The sequence below is a fragment of the Balaenoptera ricei genome, chromosome 1 (genome assembly GCF_028023285.1).
Source record: "Balaenoptera ricei isolate mBalRic1 chromosome 1, mBalRic1.hap2, whole genome shotgun sequence".
Classification (NCBI taxonomy): domain Eukaryota; kingdom Metazoa; phylum Chordata; class Mammalia; order Artiodactyla; family Balaenopteridae; genus Balaenoptera; species Balaenoptera ricei.
The window spans coordinates 164,552,055-164,577,940 of NC_082639.1; the positions used below are offsets into that span (position 1 = coordinate 164,552,055).

The 25,886-nt window shown below is 36.7% G+C and overlaps 1 protein-coding gene across 7 annotated transcripts in view; it reads left to right on the forward strand.

Annotated features, from left to right (window-relative positions):
* Positions 1–25,886, forward strand: part of SDCCAG8 (SHH signaling and ciliogenesis regulator SDCCAG8) — a 273,925-nt gene that overhangs the window by 64,120 nt on the left and 183,919 nt on the right. For 6 of the 7 annotated variants that reach the window (XM_059940830.1, XM_059940820.1, XM_059940851.1 and 3 more), the window contains 2 exons: positions 1,792–1,980; positions 14,322–14,460. In XM_059940830.1, the coding sequence (XP_059796813.1) occupies positions 1,792–1,980; positions 14,322–14,460 (328 nt within the window). The remainder of the gene's footprint in view (positions 1–1,791; positions 1,981–14,321; positions 14,461–25,886) is intronic. The other variant, XM_059940845.1, reaches the window with a different exon arrangement.

Consider the following 25,886-nt stretch of genomic DNA (forward strand, 5'->3'; position numbering starts at 1 on the left):
TCTTGTTGTGGAGCACAGGCTCCAGACGCGCAGGCTCAGTAGTTGTGGCTCACGGGCCTAGTTGCTCCGTGGCATGTGGGATCTTCCCAGACCAGGGCTAGAACCCGTGTCCCCTCCATTGGCAGGCAGATTCTCAACCACTGCGCCACCAGGGAAGCCCTTTTTTATTTATTTATTTATTTATTTATTTATTTTTTCACTACTCTTATAAACTCTGGTTTTATGTTACCTATTTCTTTTTAATTTTCTTTTTGCCATTTCATGTAACTGAATCTACTTGAGTGTTTTGAATTTGAACCTGACAGAAATAGTAATGGAGACTCTTTGACTTTGGAATGTACTTCTAAAGTTCTTTTTAAGCCTTTGAAAGTCAGACTTTTTCTACATGATACGTAGAAAGAAAACTTATTATGTTGTAGATATCATCTTGGGAATAGGACATAAACAGCTCCTTTTTTTCTGCTTCAGAGTGTCATTAGATTAGCTTTTTTTAACCCTGAGATTTCCTGTAGATCTTTTCCACCTCTCCCAGGCTGTCTCAAAGCCCCCTAAATCCCAAGAGTCGAGGTAGTATGTGACAGCCAGGTGTCTTGATTATTGGCTTCTCCTTTGTGACAGTGAACAAATTAGGATGGCTATAAATCTCTGAATTTAGTAGAAACAGCAGAGAGTAGTCTGAGCCAGAGATAAAGTGCCTGCCTTCAGCAGTCTAAGAATTTAAGAACAACTTTTTCCTTTTTAAGTTTGGAAGTTTTTAAAAAATACAACATGAAAAGGATGTGTATGCAAGGAAGCTCAGTTACCCAAGTTGACTTTACCAAAGCTTTTTTGGGGAGGGGGAGGAAAATACAACCCATATACTGGTCTTTTAATCCTTGACAAGTCAACTTGGATAAAAACCTCATCCAAGAGCTATCCCATTAAAACAAACAAACAAAGAACACACACACACAGTTCCTCAGCCCTTTCTTTACCAAGTTGCATATTTCCAGCTAATAGCTGCTACTTATGAAATCTCATGTCTGGCAAGTTCTATCTAACTTCTTTCTGTAGCCCACTCTCTTTTGAAGCAGTTCTTTGTAGATTAGGTAATTTTTTTTGAATTTTATTTATTTTTTTTAAACAGCAGGTTCTTATTAGTTGTCTATTTTATACATGTTAGTGTATATATGTCAATGCCAATCTCCCAATTCATCCCACCACCACCACTGCTCCCCCACCCACTGCTTTCCCCCCTTGGTGTCCATACATTTGTTCTCTACATCTGTGTCTCTATGGATAATTTTTTTTTTTTTTTTTACTGAAGAAAAATGAACAGTAATAAATTACTCATGCGTAAAATCCATTTTCTTTATGTGATCTTTTAAGGTTGTCTTTACAAATTTTAAGGGGTTAACATTTGAAATAGGGTATTTCCCTCAATTCAAGGATATTGTGTTATGTTGCTCCACCCCTTTATTAAGAGAAACTATTTAGGATTTGTGTTTGGAGTTTTATTTTTTTGTGTGGAGATAGGATCCTGTGAAAAGAAAGCCCGTATCAGAGGCAGACTAATCTGTTAAAATCTTAAAACAAATTGAAATTTAATATTTTCAAGACTCATTTTATTCAAAGTGTCAATTAGGATAATCACACCTACATTTTAGCGTTGTGGTAAGAACTAATAAGGTACTGTATGTAAAGCACCTAATAAGGTAAGCACCAGTAAATGATAGTAGTTATCACTATGATGATACATTTAAAAGTACTTTTACCTGGACATTTGCTGGAACTTTTTTCCCTTCCTTTTAGGAAAGACCTAGTTGAATCTCAGAAAAATTGTGAAGATCTTAAAGAGCGACTAAAGCATAAAGAGTCTCTTCTTGCTGCTAATATTTCTAACCGTGTTGGTGGTCTTTGTTTGAAATGTGCTCAGCATGAAGCTGTTCTTTCCCAAACCCATAATAATGTTCACATGCAGACCATTGAAAGACTGTCTAAGTAAGTATGCTTCTATATGTGGAGTCTTTGGCAACATGGAAACTCATGTCTTTAAATGGGCACAGTAGTTTTTTATCCCCATGCTAAATCACATGTTAACCTTCAAATAAAATGGATTTTAAAAGGTCCCTTCATTGTAGCTTTCTTAAAGACAGAATATGTGGGTTCTGCCAACTGTGTATAGCCGTGTCATTTTGGACAAATACTTTTATCTTTCTTGGTTTCAGTCTCATCTGAAATGAGAGAATTGAAGTAGATAACCTTCATAACTCTGTTCATTTCTATAACTCTATAATTGCAAATCCAGCACTATTCATAACAAAACTGAGTTTGAGAGGAATTCTTTCAATTTTGCCTTATTTTGGATATCCCTGCTGTAGTACAGGTAAAGTGAGTTTTTATCAAGTTTTATCATGTGACTGTTAGGAAGAATATTATGAGTACACTGGAAGAAGGGCCCACTATATCCCATTATTAATGTTTGAGGATCGACTAAGGACAAATTACAAATGAGCTTTTATGGAGTCAAAGTTTTCATCTAGGCTGAAATACTACAGTTTTCTGTGTACATCTTTTTTGTTTTGTTTTCACTATTCCAGAGGAAGCCCTTTCCTATGAAAATTATATTCTGTAGAAGTTGAGAATTATTATTTAATATACCATCCAGTGATGATTTATAGAGGGTGTTCTCTCACATGCCTTCTACTTTTCTCTATGCTCAAGGCCACCTCTCTCTGTCTGTTTGGGTTCATTTAAATAGTTCAAACATCACTTCCTCTTAGAAGTATTCTCTCACCAGCCTCACCCCATTTTGTCCTCAATTGATTTAGGCTCCTTCCTCCTGTAACTTTATAACATATTATGTATACTTGCAGACAGCAGCTGTGTTTTGTTCATTTCTGTATCCCTGGCTTCTAGCAGAGTACCTGGCCTACAGGCATTTTGGCATTTATTGCTTAACATCAGAGATCGTCTAATTGGAACTGGTGTCGGGAGTCGAAAGACTTGGTCATTAAAGTTGGTTTTGACCTTTGGACAAATGACTTTACTTCCCTGAGTTTGGAGTCTTCTTTTGTTTGGGGGAATAATACCTATCTCTTGGGATATTATAGATGCAGCTTAGCCTTGTGACTAGAGCACTAGCTTTTGAGTCAATCTGCCTGGGTCCATACTTCGGTTCTACTGCTAACTTACTATGTAACCTCACAAAAATTACTTAATTTCTCATGCCTCAATTCCCCCATTTGAAAATGAAGATAAAAGTACCTAATAGTGTTATTTTTGAGGGGACATTGAAAGAATACCTATATAGTGCTTAAAACAGTTCCTGCCATATTGTAAATGCTCTATAAATATTAAAACCCTTCTGTACCTTGCATACTTTAGAAGCAGTCAAAATGTCTGGTAGCCATGGTTTCTACATATGACTAACCTATTGGCTGTTGTATAAAAACTGAATTTCTCCAGTGGTAGTTTTCATGATCTACAGTGATCGTCCTGCTTTTTGTTAAATATTATATTAATTCTTAAATATATTATTAACTTACTCATATATATTTAACATAATGACAATTTATTAAGTATGTTAAATATATTTTCAGATACAAGTAACGTGTAGTAAACATTTCTTATATGCCAAGGACTGTGCCAGGAAATTTAAAAACGTAATCTCTTTTAATCTTAGTAAAGCATTGGTGAGGTAAATACATTACCCTCATTTTACAACTAAGGAAACCAAGGCTCAAAGAAGTTAAAAATTTGCTTGTTTATATTTGAAAAAAAAGAATGGAATCATACTTCACAAAAGTAAATTCAAGATGGTTTAAAGACCTAGATATGATTCTAGACTACAAAAGTATTAGAAGAAAATATAGAAAAATATCTTTATGGCCTTGGGCTAATTAAAGTTCTGAGTATGATGAGGAAAGTGAGAGTCATAAAGGAAAAAAAAAAAGATAAATTTGACTCCATTAAAACAAAACATCCTTATGATACAATATTACAAACTAAATTAAAAGATGGGAAAATATATACATTTTATATAACAAAAATTTTCGTACAACGTATAAATAATTTCCTTTGAGAGAAACAGAAAAGAAAAACTGCCCAGTTGCAAAGTGGATACAGAATAGGAACTGGTAAGCAATAAAAGAGTAAGGTAATACACGAGGAAGTATTCATTCTCTTTTTTTTTTTAATTGAAGTGTAATTGACCCACAATACTATGTTAGTTCCAGGTGCACAACATAGTGGTTTGATAATTCTATACATTACAAAATGATCACCACAATAAGTCTAGTAATATCTGTCACCATGCAAAATTATTACAATATTATTAACTATATTCCCCATGCTGTACATTTCATCCTTTTGACTTATTTATTTTGTAACTAGAAGTTTGTAGTGCTTAATCTCACCTGTTTTACTCATCCCTCCAAACCCCTCCTCTCTGGCAACCACCTGTTTGTTCTCTGTGTATATGAGTCTGTTTCTATTCTGTTATGTTTGTTCATTTGTTTTGTTTTGTTTTGTTTTTCAGGTTCCACACATAAGTGAAATCATATGGTATTTGTCTTTCTCTGTGTGACTTATTTTAGTTAGCATAATACCCTCTAAGTCCATTCATATTGTTGCAGATGGCAAGATTTTATTCCTTTGTATGGCTGAGTAATATTTCATTGTTTATGTATGTGTATATACACACATACATCACATACTCTTTAATCCATTCATCTGTTGATGGACATGTAGGTTGCTTCTATATCATGGCTATTGGAAATAAGGCTGCAATGAACATAGGGGTGCATACATCCTTTTGAATTTCTGTTTTTGTTTTCCTCTGAAAAATACCCAGAAGTGAAATTGCTGGATCCTATGGTAGTTCTACTTTTAATTTTTTGAGGAACTTCCATACTGTTTTCCCTAATGGCTTACTAATTTACATTTCCAACAACAGTGCTCTAGAGTTGCCTTTTCTCCACATCTTTGCCAACACTTGTTATTTGTTGTCATTTTGATGATAGCCATTCTGACAGGTGTGAAGTGCTATCTAATTGTGCATTTTCCTGATGATTAGTGTTGCTGAGCATCTTATCATGTGGCTATTGGCCATCTATTTGAGTTCTTTGGAAAAATGTCTATTCAGGTCCTCTGCCCAGTTTTTAATCAGCCTATTTTTTTATGTTGAGTTGCATGAGTTCTTTGGATATTTACCCCTTATCAGATATATCGTTTGGATATTAACCCCTTATCAGGTACATAGTTTGCCAATATCTTCTCCCATTGAGTGGGCTGCCTTTTCATTTTGTTGATAGTTTCCTTCACTATGTAAAAGCGTTTTAGTTTGATGTAGTCACACTTGTTTATTTTTGTTTTGTTTCCCTTGTGAGGAGATATATCAAAAAAATATTGCTAAGACCAATGTCAAAGAGCATACTGGCTATGTTTTCTTCTAGGATTTTTATAGTTGCAGGTCTTACATTTAATTCTTTAATCCATTTTCAGTTTATTTGTGTTTATGGTGTGAAAAAGTAGTCCAGTTTGACTCTTTTGCATGTAGCTGTCAAGGTTTACTAACACCACTCATTGAAGAGGCTGTCTTTTCCCCATTGTATGTTCTTGCCTACTTTGTCATAGATTAATTGACCATGTAAGCATGGGTTTATTTCTGGGCTCTCTATTCTGTTCCATTGGTCTATGTGTCCATTTTTGTGCCAGTACCATATTGTTTTGACTACTGTAGCTTTGTAGTATGGTTTGAAATCAGGGAGTGTGATACCTTCAGCTCTGTTCTTCCTTCTCAACATTGTTTTGGCTATTCAGGGTCTTTTGTGTTTCCAAACATATTTTAGAATTATTTTCTCTGGTTCTGTGAAAAATGCCATTGGTATCTTCATAGGGATTGCATTGAATCTGTAGATTACCTTGGGTACTGTGGACATTTTAACAATATTAATTCTTTCAATCCATGAACAGGGGATATCTTTCCATTTGTTCTGCCGTCTTCAGTTTCTTTCATTAGTGTTTTATAGCTGTCCAATTATAGGTCTTTTACCTCCTTAGTTAGATTTATTTCTAGGTATTTTATTCTTTTCAATGCGATGGGAAATTGGATTATTTTATTAATTGCTCTTTCTGATAGTTTATTGTTAGTGTATAGAAATTCAGCAGATTTCTGTATATTAATTTTGTATCCTAGAACTTTACTGAATTCATTGATGACTGTTTTTTTTTGGTGGCATCTTGGGGATTTTTTACATATAGTATCATGTCATCTGCAAACAATGACAGTTTTACTTCTTCCTTTCCAATTTGGATTCCTTTTATTTCTTGTCTGATTGCTGTGGCTAGGACTTCCAATACTATGTTGAATAAAAGTGGTGAGAGTCAAAATTAAATAAGTTGACTGTGTAGAATAAGTGGAGCTGCAGGTATCATCTCACACCAGTCAGAGTGGCCATCATCAAAAAATCTACAAACAATAAATTCTGGAGAGAGTGTGGAGAAAAGGGAACCCTCATATACTGTTGGTGGGAATGTAAATTGATACAACCAGTATGGAGAACAGTATGGAGGTTCCTTAAAAAACTAAACACCATATGACCCAGCAATCCCACTACTGGGCATATACCCTGAGAAAACCATAATTCAAAAAGAGTCATGTACCACAATGTTCATTGCAGTTCTATTTACAATAGCCAGGACTTGGAAGCAACATAAGAGTCCATCGACAGATGAATGGATAAAGAAGATGTGGCACATATATACAATAGAATATTACTCAGCCATAAAAAGAAACGAAATTGAGTTATTTGTAGTGAGGTGGATGCACCTAGAGTCTGTCATACAGAGTGAAGTAAGTCAGAAAGAGAAAAACAAATACCGTATGCTAACACATATATATGGAATGTAAAAAAAAAAAAAAAAAAGGTCATGAAGAACCTAGGGGCAAGACGAGAATAAAGACGCAGACCTACTAGAGAGTGGACTTGAGGGCACAGGGAGGGGGAAGGGTAAGCTGGGACAAAGTGAGAGAGTGGTAGTGTATATACGGACATATATACATTACCAAATGTAAAATAGATAGCTAGTGGGAAGCAGTCGCATAGCACAGGGAGATCAGCTCAGTGCTTTGTGACCAGCTAGAAGGGTGGGTTAGGGAGGGTGGGAGGGAGGGAGGGAGACGCAAGAGGGAAGAGATGTGGGGATATATGTATATGTATAACTGATTCACTTTGTTATAAAGCAGAAACTAACACACCATTGTAAAGCAATTATACTCCAATAAAAATGTTTAAAAAAAGAGAAAAAGCAACGTAGCCAAAATAAATAAATAAATTTATTAAAAAAAAAAAAGAAGAAGAAGTAAGGGTGCCTGTTAAGCAATGATTGGCTGGGGCTTGAAATGATTGCTTAATTACAAGGAGGAACCTTGAGACCATCAGGTTGCAGGTGGCAGCTGCCAGAAGATACTGTTTTGAGAATAGCTGGTGGTGTCCTTGAGTCTGATACTGTGATAGGGAAGAACAAATCTGACTCCATATAAAATCTGTTTCTTTAACTTTAACCTTTGTATTCTATGGCTTTTGCTTCAAGTTAAGAATGTTGCCTATAGCCTGAAATACACAGGATAGCCCATTCTCAAGGCTCTGACCTTTAATAGTATAACACTTTTCCATTCATATAGAGATAAAAAGTTGCAGAACAGAGAGTAACATTTGTTTTGTTGGAGGTTTACAGGAACATTGTGACCTAATCTTCATGGACAAAGGATTCCTGCACCAACAAGTTTGCAACAACCAACCTCACCCCTCCCTCAGCTTGCCCTTAAAAATATTTTGCTGAAACCTTTCAGGGAGTTAGGGTTTTTTGGGGGATCAGTCCCCCATTTTCCTTGCATGGCCCTGCAATAAACCTTTCTCTGCTCCCCCCACCCAAAAAAAGTGGTGAGAGTGGGAATCCTTGTCTTATTCCTGATCTTAGAGGAAATGCTTTCTGCTTTTCACTGTTGATTGTGATGTTAGCTGTGGGCTTATCATATATGGCCCTTATTATGTTGAGGTATGTTCCCTCTAAACGTATTTTCTGGAGAGGTTTTATTATAAATGAATGTTGAATTTTGTCAAAAAGCTTTTTCTGCATCTACTGAGATGATCATATGGTTTTTATTCTTCAGTTTGTTAATGTGGTGTATCACACTGATTGATTTGCAGATATTGAAAAATCCTTTCATTCCTAGGATAAATCCCATTTGATCATGGTGTATGATCCTTTTAATGTATTGTTGGATTTGGTTTGCTAGTATTTCGCTGAGGATATTTAATTTCCATCTAGGTTCTTCAGTCTGGTTTTGGTGTCAGGGTGATGCTGGCCTCATAAAATGGGCTTGGAAGAGTTCCTTCCTCTGCAATTTTTTTGGAATAGTTTGAGAAGGATAGGTATTAACTCTTCTCTGAACATTTGGTAGAATTCACGTGTGAAGCCACCTGGTCCTGGACTTTGGTTTGTTGGGAGATTTTTTAAATTACTAATTCAATTTCATTATGAGTAATTGGTCTATTCATATGTTCTATTTCTTTCTAGTTCAGTATTGGGGGATTGTACATTTCTGGGAATTTGTCCATTTCTTCTGGGTTGTTCATTTTATTGGCATAATATTGTTCATAATAATCTCTTATGATCCTTTGAGTTTCTGTGGTGTTGGTTGTAACTTCTCGTTCATCTTTTCTAATGTTGTTTTAGTCTCTATTTTGTTTATTTCTACTCTGATCTTTATGATTTCTATCCTTCAGCTAAGTTTGGGTTTTGTTTGTTCTTCTTTTTCTACTACCTTTAGGTGTAGAGTTAGGTTATTTATTTTTTTTCTTGCTTCCTGAAGTAGGGTTGTATCTCTATAAACTTCCCTCTTAGAACTGCTTTTGCTGCATCCCATAGATTTTGGATCATTGTGTTTTCATTTTCATTTATATACAGGTATTTTTTATTTCTTCTTTGATATCTTCAGTGGCCCATTGGTTGTTTTTAGCATATTGTTTATCCTCCATGTATTTGTGTTTTTTGTAGTTTTTTTTTTTCTCATAGGTGATTTCAAGGTCAGAAAAGATGCTTGATATGATTTCAGTTTTCTTAAATTTACTGAGGCTTGTTTCATGTCCTAGCATGTGATCTGTCCTGGAGAATGGAGAGAATGTGTATTCTGCTGTTTTTGGATGAAATGTTCCACATGTATCTATTAAGTTATTTGGTCTAATGTATCATATAAGGACAGTGTTCCCTTATTGATTTTTCTGTTTGGATGATCTGTCCATTGATTTAAGTGGGATATTAAGGTCCGCTTCTATTATTGTGTCAGTAGCTCCCTTTATGGTTGTTAATATTTGCTTTATGTATTTAAGTGCTCCTGTGTTGGCTGCATATATATTTATACTTGTTATATCATCTTCTTGGATAAATCGCTTGATCGTTATGTAATGTCCTTCTTTGTCTCTTGTTACACTCTTTGTTTTAAAGTCTATTTTGTCTGATAAAAGTATTGCTGCCCCCAGCTTTGTTTGGATTTTCATTTGCATGGATTATCTTTTTCCATCCTCTCACTTTCAATCTGTGTGTGTCTTTAGATCTGAAGTGAGTTTCTTGTAGGTAGCATATATACAGGTGTTGTTTTTGTATCCATTCAGCCACTCTGTCTTTAGATTATAGGCTTTAGTCCATTTACATTTAAAATAATTAGTGATAAGTCTGTATTCATTGCCATTTTGTTAATTGTTTTGGGGTTATTCTTGAAGTTCTTTTCTGTCCCTTTCTTCTTCTTTTGCTATTTTCCTTTTTGATTTTATGACTATTTTTAGTTTCTTGTTTGGATTTCTTTCTCTTTTTTTGTGTGTGTGTCTACTACTCTGTCTTCCAGTTTGCTGATTTTTCCTATGTATTATCTAACCTACTGTTGATTCCTTCTAGTGTATTTTTAAATTTCAGTTATGTATTCTTCAGCTCTGTTTGATTCTTTTTGTATGTTCTAAGTTTTTGTTAAACATCTTCCTGTGTTCATCCACTTTCCTCCCAAATTCATTGTGCATGTTTATGATCATTACCTTGAACTCTTTATTAGAGACTGCTTATCTCCACTTCACCTAGTTCTTCTTTGTAAGTTTTATCTTATTTTAAAAGGTATTCATTCTGTTATTATTCAAGGAAATACCATTTAAAAAATGCCAACTATCAAATTGGTGGGCATTTAAAAAAGGTCTCAAGAATTGATGAGGCTATGAATAAGTGTGTATTTTCATACCCTGCTGGTGGAACTATAAACTGACATTACTTTGAAGGGTAATTTAACACTATTCATTAATATTTAAATTATGTATTACACATTTCAAAATCTACCATAGAGAATGTATGTATGTGCATAATGGGGCATTTGTAGGAATTTTTTTTGCAGCATTATTTGTGATGGTGTCATGATATTGTGATTTAATAAGAAATACGTATTTTGGTCTTCATCTCCTGTTCCTTGCATAGAGCTCCTAAAACTCTTGTATTTTTCTAAGTGGTAAAAGTAATAGGTACATATTTTGTACTAATATTTGGGTTTTGTCCCCTGCTTCTGAAATAGGTTGTTATTCTTAAGAAGCCCATTCCAACCACTCCTGAGTTTATGTTAAGTAGATGACTTTTGGAAACCCACTAAGGATGGGAGTGCTGGTTGCCACAGAAACCATCCATATTATTAGAAGATTGGAATTTTCAGTCTCTACTCCCCAACCTTTAGGAAGGGGAAGGGCTAGAGATGGAGTTCAGTCACCAATGGCAATGATTTAATCAAGCATGCCTATGGAACTTCTATAAAAACCCTAAACAATGGAGTTTAGGGAGCTTCTGGATTGGTCAACACATTGAGGTGGTAGAGGGTGGCACTCCCAGACAGGGCATGGAAGGTCCACACCCCTTCCCACATACCTTGCCCTAGGCATCTCTTCTGTTTATCTGTTCATGAGTTGGGTCTTTTATAATAAAGGGGAAATAGTAAGGAAAACACTTTCCTGAGTTCTGTGAACTGTTCTAGCAAAGTATTTAATCCTAGAAGGGGTCATGGGAACCCATGATTTCTGGCCAGTTGGTCAGAGATACAAGATACCTGGGACTTGCAATTGGCACCTAAAGTGGAGGACAGTTTTGTGGGACTGAGCCTTAACCTGTGGGGTCTGCGCCAACTCCAGGCAGTTAGTGTCAGAATTGAGTTAGCGTCCACTGAGAATTAGAGAAGTGCTGTATGTGGAAAACCTACACATGTGGTATCAGAAGTGTTGTGAATACAGAAACTGGGTGTAGAAGAAAACAAGAGGTTTTTCTTTTAGATGTGAACAACCTAAATATCCTTCAAAGAAGAATAAACTACAGTTGAGATAACTATGAAATTTTATGCACAGCCAAAAAAAAATGATTTAAGTAGATCTATATGTACTAATGTGGGACTAAGCTCCAAAATATGTTGTTGAAGGAAAAAAATAAAACAAGATGAGAAAGACATACCTGGTATGACACTGTTTGTATTCTTTTAGAGGTCCATTCACAACCTTACTATATATTTTCTCCAGGTTCATACATATGCATAGAAAAAGATATGAAAGAATAAACACACAATATTTAACAGTGATTACCACTGGAAAAGTAGAAGAAGGCATTGAAATTGAAAGTGTGTGTTAAATAGGTCTCTAACCATATTGGTAATTAATTTATTATAAGGAGAAAGTAATGAAAAATTAATTTTAAAATGGAAAAAGCATATTCAAAGTCATGCAGATAAAGAGGATAGTCTAAGATAAACTAAGTAGTCTGGCAAAACCAATCAACAAATAAAAAACCCTTTTTTTCCCCCTATTATATTGCATTTCATATTATCCTTTTAGGTCATGGGAAAAATATTTTGAAAGGAAGCTACAGTGTTTACATTGATTCCAAGTCTGGCAGTCATTTAGAAATTAGATTCTTGCTCAGTTATATATTCCTTTGTCTCTATCCTAAATTTCAGCTCTTAGCCTCTTAAAATAAATGTTAACCTTCTCAGTTCGGTTTTCTGCTTTGTCAGCATGTCATTGGCTCATGTTCTACTTTAATAACAGTATACTATGGAAGGTTTCTGCTTTTATTATAAATGAAAATCTTTGTCTATATGACCTAAGCTGGTGTTCAGTTTCTTTCAGTTTACTAATGCAGAATGCTGAATACTGAGTGTATGCTGACTTTGAAGAGTGACCAAAACTTTTTACGTTTGGATTTCCAATTTGAAGCATAATTAGAGGCCTGAACCCTCAAAGAACTGTATCATAGTATTTCCTGCATGACTCTAATATGGATTTTTAAAGTTATATCCCAAATATGATAAATCAAAAGAGTTTCCTGGTCTCTATTCAAAATGTAGTATTGTAACACTGGTTTTAAGCTACGTTGTTGATTTTTTAGCATGTAATTTATTGACTATGTGACACAACATTGGGCAGCTGAAAAGGAGAGGATCAGGCACAACTTGGAGACCAGACCACCCATATGTTTGTAGTGTTTGGTTAGGGCACTTGGGACTTTTTGGAGAGAATACTTAACGACTGCTGAGTACATTGGATATAATTTAAAAGTTGGTTTGAAGTCCTTATAGTATTTTTTAATTTCTGCCTTCCTCTCAGACCTCATTATGTCATGAAGTAGGTAAGAGCAACAATAACCTCTCTTTCTTTCTTAATGATCAGAATACTTTCAAATGGGAATCAGGATGGAACTGCTTTATATTAAATTCCTTTCTGTAAATCATAGTGCCTTGGAGGAGCTTCAGTGTACTTTTCAGGCAGGAGAAATGATTACTACTGTACTATCCTGGGACTTTAGTCCAGCTTGTGACTAGGGGGTGGGGGATTGGCAATCTTCTGTATAGCTGGCTTTGAAAGACTATGGGTAGGAACTTCCCAGAAATGAGGAGGAAAGAAATGTTGTAGTTAGCCTTCTAGACTTTCTTTTTAAAAACAGTGATAATACTTATTAACAATGCTTAATAAAGCTTAAAACTGCTAGCAACTGTGGAATAACTTAAGAATTAAAGGCATTTCTTAGGCACTGCATATTTCAAGATGAAGCTAATGTATATATCAGCCCAACTCTCTCTTTTCCTTATTTTAAACATTGGCCAAGATTATTCAGGGACTTTCTCCTTTTTGCTCTGAGTGTTACACTAGGTTCCTTAAATACTACATGCTCGTTGGTTCATCCCAGAACTGACACCCATGCTTCTTACCTCATCTTCTGCCTCAGCTGCTCTTTCATCTGGATCATGTTGGCATGTTACAGGGTTAATGCTGTATTGCTTGCTTTGTTTGAAGAACTCCTTGATCATATTCATAAAAATATTCCCACGGTATTTTTAAGCAGTTGAAGAACTTTTGCCTTGGAAGATGGTAATTTGGAGAACTGCCCTCTCACTCTCACATTGATATATCATGTAAATTTGTAAAATTTCCCATTATGAGAGGCTCACTCAGGCCTGGCTTTGGGCTGGCCCTGTAGACTTTTATATGGATTTATTTAATCCATAAGATTGGATCCTTGCTATTTTACATGCCAACGCATTTTGGCATTCAGTTCAATTCTATCCCCAAGAAATAGCTTAGCCTAAGGTACTTCTGAAAATTGCTAAGGAGGGGGTGGATCTAGCCAATGGTCAAACCCCGTGGGATAAGATTTTGTAAAATAATGAGCATTATATGTGTAACCAGGGCACTTGAGTGATTCAACAGTACTACCTATTGAAAGAAGAAATATGTTCATAAGTAGGTGAAAGTTTTTAATTCATAGAGAAGGGTGAAAAAGAGGATTGTGAAGGAAGATGAAAAGGAAAGGACATATGTTTGTTCTAGTAGAGAGGAGAGTCGGCAGTGTAAACAAAATCTCAGTAGTCCCTTCTTACCATGGTTACTTCTACTTTGAAGTACAATCCCCACCTTCCCTACTTTATTACTTTTTTCTCCTTTTCTGCCCCCCCCCACCTTTTTAATTTTTAAATTAATTTCCTCTTTTCTGGGCTTTCCTCTCCAGCCCTCAGTGTGCCAGTCCTCTCCATAATTGGTTCTTATCCCACGTGGATGTAGTCCTGCCATGAACACTCCCGGCTTTTCTGGCTGCTCTGCCTGCCCCTCACCAAGTGAGGACAGAGGGTCTTTCTCTGGGGTGTGCTTGAATATGTGCTGAGCTGGCCTGCCCTGGCTCTTCTTCTAATACATATTAATGCTTTTTTCTTCCTGACATATGATACACGATCATTTGATCATTTGTTGTTTTCAATGTTCTTTTTGTGCTGACAGAGAAAGAGATGACTTAATGTCTGCACTAGTTTCCATGAGGAGCAGCTTGACAGAGGTGCAGCAAAGAGAAGCAAGTGCTTATGAGCAGGTGAAACAAGCTGTGCAAATGACTGAGGAGGCCAACTTTGAAAAAACCAAGGCAAGTCTAATAAAATTAAAATAAAGGCATGCCATAATTGCCTTTTTTTTCTTTTCTGGGTATTTGTTTGGTTATTCTCCATAACTAAACTCTTTTTTCCAAACACACAAAGTGAATACCAGTTTGTTAATGTTGACTTTCTAAATTAAACAAATTTGCTCTTTGGAGAATTCTTATTCCCCTGCAAATTCTCTTGCTGTATCACTATTGAAAGAATAGTATTATGATGTGATACAGTACTTTGAGAGACTTGTATGCTTAATCTTTTTATTTGCCGATAACTTTTAATGCGAAGTGAAACTGTTAGCACCCATAGTCACCCATGTGTGTATGCTCATGTATGTGAAGACAGATGTTTTTCCTCTATACCTGGGAAAGTTTGAGAACATCCAGATATGCCACAATAATAATATATGTGTATTTAATAGCATCTTTAGCTATGAGTCTGTATCCATTGTGTGCTTAAGTCAAACACATTTAATGATAATGATAATGACAGTAATAGTTAACACTTAGTGATCAGGCAGTGTTCTAAGCATTTTGAATAGTAGGAGGTTACTGATGATTCATTGCTGTGTTTGGGGGCCAGACCTTAAACCATTGAAGTTGCTATGTATTTTCCCTAAACACACTAGCCACGCTTCAAGTACTTAGTAGCCACATGTAGCTAGTGATTACTGTATTGGTCAGTGCAGATATAGAACATTTCCATTATCACAAAAAATGCTTTAGATAGCATTGGTCTAAGCCATATAGTAGCATCACTATTTTATTAAACTATTGGGCTAATCAACTTTATATTAAGCTTCTCCTCAGTCATTGCCTTACCCATTTATCTCTATCCAGATCATCTTTAACTCTTCCTAGACCATTTGACCCTCATAATGCCCCTATGCCTTTTGAAGCTTATGTTCATTCTGACCAAATGCCCTAACATATTTTGTTTCCTCAAACACTCTTACTTCTTCATTTGGACTGACTCTAGCTGTCCCTTGCTGATGTTATGACCCTCAAAACCTCCAGTGAAGCCCTTTGCTGTTCATTTCATCTCATGTGGCTGTGATGGAGGGGTCAGCATTCATTTCACCCCATACTGCCGTTTCCAGGCCTTTGCTTTAGTACCTACTCCTAACTCCTCTTTGAAATTAGGTTACCACTTCTCTTTGAAATCATCGTTGATTCTCCTCTCCCTAATTTTAATCAATATAAACTCTCAATCTGGAAGACACTATTTGACATTTTTTTTTAAAGAAAATCATCCATCACTTGGGTTTATAAACTAGTTGTAAGATCTTTGACACTTTAAGAGCTTTAGCCTCTGACACTTTTCCCCCTTGTCTATGTCCTTTCAGGCTGCTATAACAAAGACACCTTAGACAGGGTGGCTTAAACAACAAACATTTATTTCTCACAGTTCTGAGAAGTCCAAGATCAAGGCACCAGCAGATTCGGTGTTTGGTGAGAGCTCACTTTCTGGTTCATAAACAGCTATCTTCTCACTGTGTCTTCACATGGTGGAAGGGGCAAGGGAACTTTTTGAAGTCTGTTTTATAAGGGCACTAATCCCATTCATGAGAGTTCCACCTTCATGACCTAATCACCTCCCATAGGGCCCACCATCTAATTCCATCATATTGGGGGTTAGGTTTCTACATGTGACTTTTGGAGAGGCACAAACATTCAGTCCATAGAACCCTCTACTTTATCTCTTTTCATCATTCTGAAAGGTTTCCACATCCATACTGTTATCATATGCAACATCTTAGTCCCGACACACTTTGCTTTCCTTAACTCTAACATTTTCTCTGTTCTTCTGTAACTCCCACATGAACTGAAGGGTCCACGAGATCTCAAACTCTAAAACTGATCTATCTGACCAGAGCCTTTTCTCTTCCTCCCTATCTCAGTTAAATCTACTCAGTGTCCTCATAACTGCCTCCAGTTCTTCTACCCCCTCTCATATCTCATTTTATCTATTATCTTCAGGCTGTTCCTCTTCCCTTTCCATTTAGATGTGAATTTTACGATCTCAAACTAAATTCATTATAATCACTTCATCAAAACAGCTGTGTTCTCTACTCACTGAATGGCAGTTTTGTCCACTGTCATGCCCTGATTGGGAACCTGGATGTCATCCTCTCCTTTGGCTTCCAACCAATCACTAAATAGGAGTTTTAATCCCTAAAGTTTGCTTGAATTCTTTCCTCACTGTCACCTTTCTTGTTCAGGATACCATAATCTCTGGATTCATGAAGTGTAACATCCCTTGTCTCTTTTCCTTCACTCCATTCCCTACAATGCAGCTAGAAGTGATCTTTCTTCAAAGCACATTTGATCATGTGACTCTGATTTAAAATCCATCAGTGATTTCCCACTGCTTTCAGGGTAATCTCCAGACTACTTCACATGCTTATGAGGTCTGTCCTAATGTGCTTCCTTTCGACCCTTTAGTGTCACTTATTACTCTCCTCGAACAGACTCAGCCCCTGTCAGCTTGGAAAGGCAGTAGAATTTAGAGGTTGGGCATGGTCTTAGTAGAGTTAGCGAGACCTAGATTCAACTTCTAGCTCCACCATTCACCAGCTGTGTGACCATGGGCAAGTTATTTAATTCTCTGTGCCTCAGTTTTTCTTCATCTGTTAAATGGAAATAATATCTGACACATAGGATTTTAATGAGGACTGTATTTTAAAATTTATATCTGTTATCTTACAGAAACTCTGGCACAAAATATTTCTTCAATAAGTAGTTGTGGTGATGGTGATGGCTATTAATCCCTCTGTTGATGCCATGCATTTTCTAGCCTCTGGGTCTCTGTACATGCCATGCAAATTCTTCTCCACACCATTGCTTAGATATTTTCTTCATCCTTCATGCCACTGTCTCTAGAAAATCTCTGATCTCCCATGTCTAGATTTGATGTACCTCTTATGTACTTTTAGAGCAGGGTTTCTCAACCTTGGCATGATTGACATTTTGATGTACATAATTCTTTGTTTTAGAGATTGTCCTCCACGTTATAGGATATTTAGCAGCATCCCTGGCCTCTACCCACTAGATGCCAGTAGCACATCCCTCTCCCCCAAGTTCTGATAACCAAAGATATCTCCAGACACTGCCACATGACCCCGAGGTGGGTGGTGCAGAATTGCCCCCAGTTGAGAACTACTCATTACAGCATTTATCAAAATGTATTTTTATTGGCTATTTGTCTGTATCTTTCATTAAACTTTAAACTCTCTGGCAGGAAGTAACTTGTCCATCTTGTCACTATTAAATCCCTAGTATCTTACATAGTGTTTGGTAAGTAATAGGTACTCAGTAAATATCCGCTAAGGGAATTGCAGTGTGCTCTCAGTAACACTCTAGAATTCTGTTATTCTTACCTTTCCAATTTAACTACTTTACCAGTGCCAAGTGAAAGTTAAGCCAAATCATACATGTTTTTCCTATCATTTTCAGCCTATCAAGTGTTACTGAGGGAAGCCATGTAAGAAAGCAATAGAATGAATTCCACAGGAGAGTAATACCGGTCACCTTCAGTGTATAAGTACTGTTTAGCAATCCTTTTCTTTGCAGTTGACTACCACATATACTTTTCTAAATTTTATTTTATTTTATACTTTTTAACATCTTTATTGGAATATAATTGCTTTACAATGGTGTGTTAGTTTCTGCTTTATAACAAAGTGAATCAGCTATACATATACATATATCCCCATTTCTCCTCCCTCTTGTGTCTCCCTACCACCCTCCCTATCCCACCCCTCTAGGTGGTCACAAAGCACTGAGCTGATCTCCCTGTGCTATGCGACTGCTTTCCACTAGCTATCTGTTTTACATTTGGTAGTGTATATATGTCCATGCCACTCTCTCACTTCGTCCCAGTTTACCCTTCCCCCTCCCCATGTCCTCAAGTCCATTCTCTATGTCTGTGTCTTTATTCCTGTCCTGCCCCTAGGTTCTTCAGAACCTTTTTTTTTTTTTTTTTTTTTAGATTCCATATATATGTGTTAGCATACGGTATTTGTTTTTCTCTTTCTGACTTACTTCACGCTGTATGACAGACTCTCCGTCCATCCACCTCACTACAAATAATTCAATTTCGTTTCTTTTTATGGCTGAGTAATATTCCATTGTATATATGTGCCACATCTTCTTTATCCATTCATCTGTAGATGGACACTTAGGTTGCTTCCATGTCCTGGCTATTGTAAATAGAGCTGCAATGAACATTGTGGTACATGACTCTTTTTGAATTATGGTTTTCTCAGGGTATATGACCAGTAGCGGGATTGCTGGGTCATGTGGTAGTTCTATTTTTAGTTTTTAAAGGAACCTCCATACTGCTCTCCATAGTGGCTGTATCAATTTACATTCCCACCAACAGTGCAAGAGGGTTCCCTTTTCTCCACACCCTCTCCAGCATTTATTGTTTGTAGATTTTTTGATGATGGCCATTCTGACCAGTGTGAGGTGATACCTCATTGTAGTCTTGATTTCCATTTCTCTAATGATTAGTGATGTTGAGCATCCTTTCATGTGTTTGTTGGTTATCTGTATATCTTCTTTGGAGAAATGCCTATTTAGGTCTTCTGCCCATTTTTGGATTGGGTTGTTTGTTGTTTTGATATTGAGCTGCATGAGCTGCTTGTAAATTTTGGAGATTAATCCTCTGTCAGTTGCTTCATTTGCAAATATTTTCTCTCATTCTGAGCGTTGTCTTTTCGTCTTGTTTATGGTTTCCTCTGCTGTGCAAAAGCTTTTAAGTTTCATTAGGTCCCATTTGTGTATGTTTATTTTTATTTCCATTACTCTAGGAGGTGGGTCAAAAGGACCTTGCTGTGATTTATGTCATAGAGTGTTCTGCCTATGTTTTCCTCTAAGAGTTTTATGGTGTCTGGCCTTACATTTAGGTCTTTAATCCATTTTGAGTTTATTTTTGTGTATGGTGTTAGAGTGTTCTAATTTCATTCATTTACATGTAGCTGTCCAGTTCTCCCAGCACCGCTTATTGAAGAAGCTGTCTTTTCTCCATTGTTCATTCTTGCCTCCTTTATCAAAAATAAGGTGACCATATGTGCATGGGTTTATCTCTGGGCTTTCTATCCTGTTCCATTGATCTCTATTTCTGTTTCTGTGCCAGTACCATACTGTCTTGATTACTGTAGCTTTGTAGTATAGCCTGAAGTCAGCCTGATTCTTCCAGCTCCGTTTTTCTTTCTCAAGATTGCTTTGGCTATTCAGGGTCTTTTGTGTTTCCATACAAATTGTGAAATTTTTTGTTATACTTCTGTGAAAAATGCCATTGGTAATTTGATAGGGATTGCACTGAATCTGTAGATTGCTTTGGGTAGTATACTCATTTTGACAATGTTGATTCCTCCAATCCAAGAACATGGTATATCTCTCCATCTGTTTGTATCATCTTTGATTTCTTTTATCAGTATCTTATAGTTTTCTGCATGCAGGTCTTCTGTCTCCTTAGGTAGGTTTATTTCTAGCTATTTTATTCTTCTTGTTGCAGTGGTGAATGGGAGTGTTTCCTTAATTTCTCTTTCAGATTTTTCATCATTAGTGTATAGGAATGCAAGAGATTTCTGTGCATTAATTTTGTATGCTGCTACTTTACCAAATTCATTGATTAGCTCTAGTAGTTTTCTGGTGGCATCTTTAGGATTCTCTGTGTATAGTATCATGTCATCTGCAAGCAGTGACAGCTTTACTTCTTGTTTTCCGATTTGGATTCCTTTTATTTCTTTTTCTTCTCTGATTGCTGTGGCTAAAACTTGCCAAGCTATGTTCGATAACAGTGGTGAGAGTGGACAGCCTTGTATTGTTCCTGATCTTAGTGGAAATGGTTTCAGTTTTTCACCATTGAGAGCGACGTTGGCTGTGGGTTTGTCATATATGACCTTTATTATGTTGAGGTAAGTTCCCTCTGTGCCTACTTTCTGGAGGGTTTTTATCATAAATGGGTGTTGAATTTTGTCAAAAGCTTTCTCTGCATCTACTGAAATGTTCATATGGTTTTTCTCCTTCAATTTGCTAGTATCACATTGATTGATTTGCGTATATTGAAGAACCCTTGCATTCCTGGGATAAACCCCACTTGATCATGGTGTATGATCCTTTTAATGTGCTGTTGAATTCTGTTTGCTAGTATTTTGTTGAGGGTCTATGTTCATCAGTGATATTGGCCTGTAGTTTTCTTTCTTTGTGACATCTTTGTCTGGTTTTGGTATCAAGGTGATGGTGGCCTCGTAGAATGAGTTTGGGAGTATTCCTCCCTCTGCTATATTTTGGAAGAGTTTGGGAAAGATAGGTGTTAGCTGTTGTCTAAATGTTTGATAGAATTCGCCTGTAAAGCCATCTGGTCCTGGGCTTTTGTTTGTTGGAAGATTTTTAATCACAGTCTCAATTTCAGTGCTTGTGATTGGTCTGTTTATATTTTCTATTTCTTCCTGGTTCAGTCTCAGAAAGTTGTGCTTTTCTAAGAATTTGTCCATTTCTTCCAGGTTGTCCATTTTATTGGCATATAGTTGATTGTGGTAATCTCTCATGATCCTTTGTTTTTCTGCAGTGTCAGTTGTTACTTCTCCTTTTTCATGTCTAATTCTATTGATTTGAGTCTTTTCCCTTTTTTTCTTGATGAGTCTGGCTAATGGTTTATCAATTTTGGTTATCTTCTCAAAGAACCAGCTTTTAGTTTTATTGATCTTTGCTATTGTTTCCTTCATTTCTTTTTCATTTATTTCTGATCTGATCTTTATGATTTCTTTCCTTCTGCTAACTTTGGGGTGTTTTTGTTCTTCTTTCTCTAATTGCCTTAGGTGTAAGGTTAGGTGGTTTATTTGAGATGTTTCTTGTTTCTTGAGGTTGGATTGTATTGCTATAAACTTCCCTCTTAGAACTGCTTTTGCTGCATCCCATAGGTTTTGGGTCATCGTGTTTTCATTGTCATTTGTTTCTAAGTATTTTTTGATTTCCTCTTTGATTTCTTCACTGATCTGTTGGTTATTTAGTAGTGTATTGTTTAACCTCCATGTGTTTGTATATTTTTACAGTTTTTTTTCCTGTAATTGATATCTACTCTCATAGCATTGTGGTCAGAAGAGATAGTTGATATGATTTCAGTTTTCTTAAATTTACCAAGACTTGATTTGTGACCCAAGGTATGATCGATCCTGGAGAATATTCCATGAGCACTTGAGAAGAAAGTGTATTTTGTTGTTTTTGGATGGAATGTCCCATAAATATCAGTTAAGTCCATCTTGTTTAGTGTATCATTTGAAGCTTGTGTTTCCTTATTTATTTTCATTTTGGATGATCTGTCCATTGGTGAAAGTGGCGTGTTAAAGTCCCCTACTATGCTTGTGTTACCGTCGATTTCCCCTTATATGGCTGTTAGCATTTGCCTTATGTATTGAGGTGCTCCTATGTTGGGTGCATAAATATTTACAATTGTTATATCTTCTTCTTGGATTGATCCCTTGATCATTATGTAGTGTCCTTCTTGGTCTCTTGTAATAGTCTTTATTTTAAAGTCTATTTTTTCTGATATGAGAATTGCTACTGCAGCTTTCTTTTGATTTCCATTTGCATGGAATATCTTTTTCCATCCCCTCACTTTCAGTCTGTATGTGTCCCTAGGTCTGAAGTAGGTTTCTTGTAGACAGCATATATATGGGTATTGTTTTTGTATCCATTCAGCCATTCTGTGTCTTTTGGCTGAAGCATTTAATCCATTTACATTTAAGGTAATTATCTATATGTATGTTCCTATTACCATTTTCATAATTGTACTGGGTTTGTTATTGTAGGTGTTTTCCTTCTCTTGTGTTTCCTGTGTAGAGAAGTTTCTTTAGGATTTGTTGTACAACTGGTTTGGTGGTGCTGAATTCTCTTAGCTTTTGCTTGTCTGTAAAGGTTTTAATTTCTCTGTCGAATCTGAATGAGATCCTTTCTGGGTAGAGTAATCTTGGTTGTAGGTTTTTCCCTTTCATCAGTTTAAATATGTCCTGCCACTCCCTTCTGGCTTGCAGAGTTTCTACTGAAAGATCAGCTGTTAACCTTATGGGGATTCCCTTGTATGTTATTTGTTGTCTTTCCCTTGCTGCTTTGAATATTTTTTCTTTGTATTTAATTTTTGATAGTTTGATTAATATGAGTCTTGACATGTTTCTCCTTGGATTTATCCTGTATGGGACTCTCTGAGCTTCCTAGACTTGATCGACTATTTCCTTTCCCATATTAGGGAAGTTTTCAACTATAATCTCTTTAAGTATTTTCTCAGTCCCTTTCTTTTTCTTTTCTTCTTCTGGGACCCCTATAATTCGAATGTTGTTGTGTTTAATGTTGTCCCAGAGGTCTCTAGGACTGTCCTCAATTCTTCTCATTTTTTTTTTCTTTATTCTGCTCTACAGTAGTTTTTTCCACTATTTTATCTTCCAGGTCACTTATCCATTCCTCTGCCTCAGTTATTCTGCTATTGATTCTTTCCAGAGAATTTTTAATTTCATTTATTGTGTTGTTCATCACTGTGTCTTTGCTCTTTAGTTATTCTAGGTCCTTGTTAAACGTTTCTTGTATTTTCTCCATTCTATTGCCAAGATTTTGGATCATCTTTACTATCATTACTCTGAATTCTTTTTCAGGTAGACTGCCTATTTCCTTTTCATTTGTTTGGTCTGGTGGGTTTTTACCTTGCTCCTTCATCTGCTGTGTGTTTCTCTGTCTTCTCATTCTGCTTAACTTACTGTGTTTGGGGTTTCCTTTTTGCAGGTTGCAGGTTCGTAGTTCCTGCTGTTTTTCGTATCTGCCTTCAGTGGCTAAGGTTGGTTCAGTGGGTTGTGTAGGCTTCCTGGTGGAGGGGACTATTGCCTGTGTTCTGGTGGATGAGGCTGGATCTTGTCTTTCTGTTGGGCAGGACCACGTCCAGTGGTGTGTTTTGAGGTGTCTGTGACGTTATTATGATTTTAGGCAGCCTTTCTGCTAATGGATGGGGTTGTGTTCCTGTCTTGCTAGTTGTTTGGCATTGGGTGTCCAGCACTGTAGCTTGCTGGTCGTTGAGTGGAGCTAGGTCTTAGCCTTGAGATGGAGATCTCTGGGAGAGCTTTCGCTGTTTGATATTACATGGAGCCAGGATTTCTCTGGTGGACCAATGTCCTGAACTCAGCTCTCCCACCTCAGAGGCACAGGCCTGACACCCGGCCGGAGCACCAAGACCCTGTCAGCCACATGGCTCAGAAGAAAAGGGAGAAAAAAAGAAAAAAAGAAAGAAGAAAGTAAAATAAAATAATATTATTAAAATAAAAAATTATTAAAAATAAAAAATTTTAAAGTAATAAAAAAGAAAAAAAGAGGAGAGCAACCAAACCTAAAAACAAATCCATGAATAACAAGCACTAAAAACTGTACAAAAAAACAAAACAAAAAACGGATAGATAGAACCCTAGGACAAATGGTAAAAGCAAAGCTATACAGAGAAAATCACACAAAGAAGCATATACATACACACTCACAAAAAGAGAAAAAGAAAAAAATACATATATCTATATATATAAAAAAAGGAAGAAGAAAGCAACCAAATCAATAAACAAATCTACCAATGATAATAAACTCTAAATACTAAACTAAGATAAACATAAAACCAGAAACAAATGAGATGCAGAAAACAAACCCCAAGTCTACAGTTGCTCCCAAAGTCCACCATCTCAATTTTGGGATGATTCATTGCCTATTCAGGTATTCCACAGATGCACGGTACATCAAGTTGATTGTGGAGATTTAATCTGCTGCTCCTGAAGCTGCTGGGAAAGATTTCCCTTTCTCTTCTTTGGTCGCACAGCTCCTGGGGTTCAGCTTTGGCTTTGGCCCCGCCTCTGCGTGTAGGTCGCCTGAGGGCATCTTTTGGGAAGTCTGATATCTTGTGCCAGCGTTCAATAGGTGTTCTCTAGGAGTTGTTCCACATGTGGATGTATTTCTGATGTATCTGTGGGGAGGAAGGTGATCTCCACGTCTTACTCCTCCACCTTCTTGAAGGTCTCCCTACCACATGTACTTTAGACTAGACAGGAATTCCACTTTCTTCACTTTCCCAACTCCACTCTTAGCACCTCACTCTCAATAGCTAACCTACTTTACTGAGATCACAACCAACTGACAAGAGCCTCATGAACACTTTCTCATCCTTTGAATGTGTCTTCTCATTTTTTTCCTTGCTTATCTGGTCCTCTTACTTCCCAAGATGAATCTCTCTAAGTTCTTGATATCTCCTACTTCTAGGGTTTCAGGGACATTGAGACATTTGTTATCACATCTTTCTTGTATCTTCCATCCTTCCTTCTCCATTGTTTTTACCTTTGTAGCTTTCCATTCACTTCTGAACACATTGCAGTCAGGCTTTTAACAAATTGTAGTCTGATTTCATGCTACTGAATTGGTCACATTATGGTCACCAGTCACTTCCTGATTACTAAAGCCAGTGACTTCATCTCAGTCCTCATTTGACCCAACTCCAGGAAGACATTAACTGTACTAGCATAACATATCATCATTTCCCCTTGATTAATCTGATGTTTCACTCTGTGGGTCCTCTTTGCATTGCTCTTGTCTACTCTTCCACTTGTCTTTTAACTTGTTTTCCACAAGCCTAGAATGCATACATTCCTCAGTCAGTTCCTAGCCATCCAGCCATGTTGCCCTAATTTCCAGGACTTTGTGTCTCCCCCTCACTTGACCACCCCCACATTGTGCCTTTAGCTCTAAGAACTCCTCTGTGCCCCAGACCTACATTTCTTGCTGCTACTAGACCTCTTTACATGGATGATATGCCATTAGCATCTGAAACTCTACACCACCAAATTGTAAATTCTCTCCTCCTTACTGTCCATCACTCCTTTTACTTCTACAATTTTCTCTATTATCTTTTTTCAGATAATGGTATTATCATCTTACCAACAGCCCTGGCTTGGAAACTTTAAAATATCTTCGGTCCTCTCCATTCCTCACTCTCAACATCCAATCAGTTATCAAACTCTCACCATCTCTTCAAAAACCCCTACTAAGTTATGCCCGCAGCTTCCATTCCTATACTCCTGCTCTGGTTCAAATCTTCTCATATTCTTATGCGGCCTATTGCAATAGCCTTCTAATTGGTCTCCCTCAGGTCTCTTTCAATTCCAGTATATCTTTCACATTGCTGCCAAAGTTTTCCTAAACTGTAAATCTTCCTGTTCAGGCAGCTCTCTTCTTGCAGTAGAATAAAAGACAAATCCTTAGCATGACCTTCCAGATCTTTCACAATATGGTCCCACTCTAACTTTTCTAGCCTTATCTTTCACTACAAGTTTTCATATAACCTGTGCTGTTTCTATAACGTGACCTACAATTGACTATTTCCATGAATTTGCTCATGCTGTATT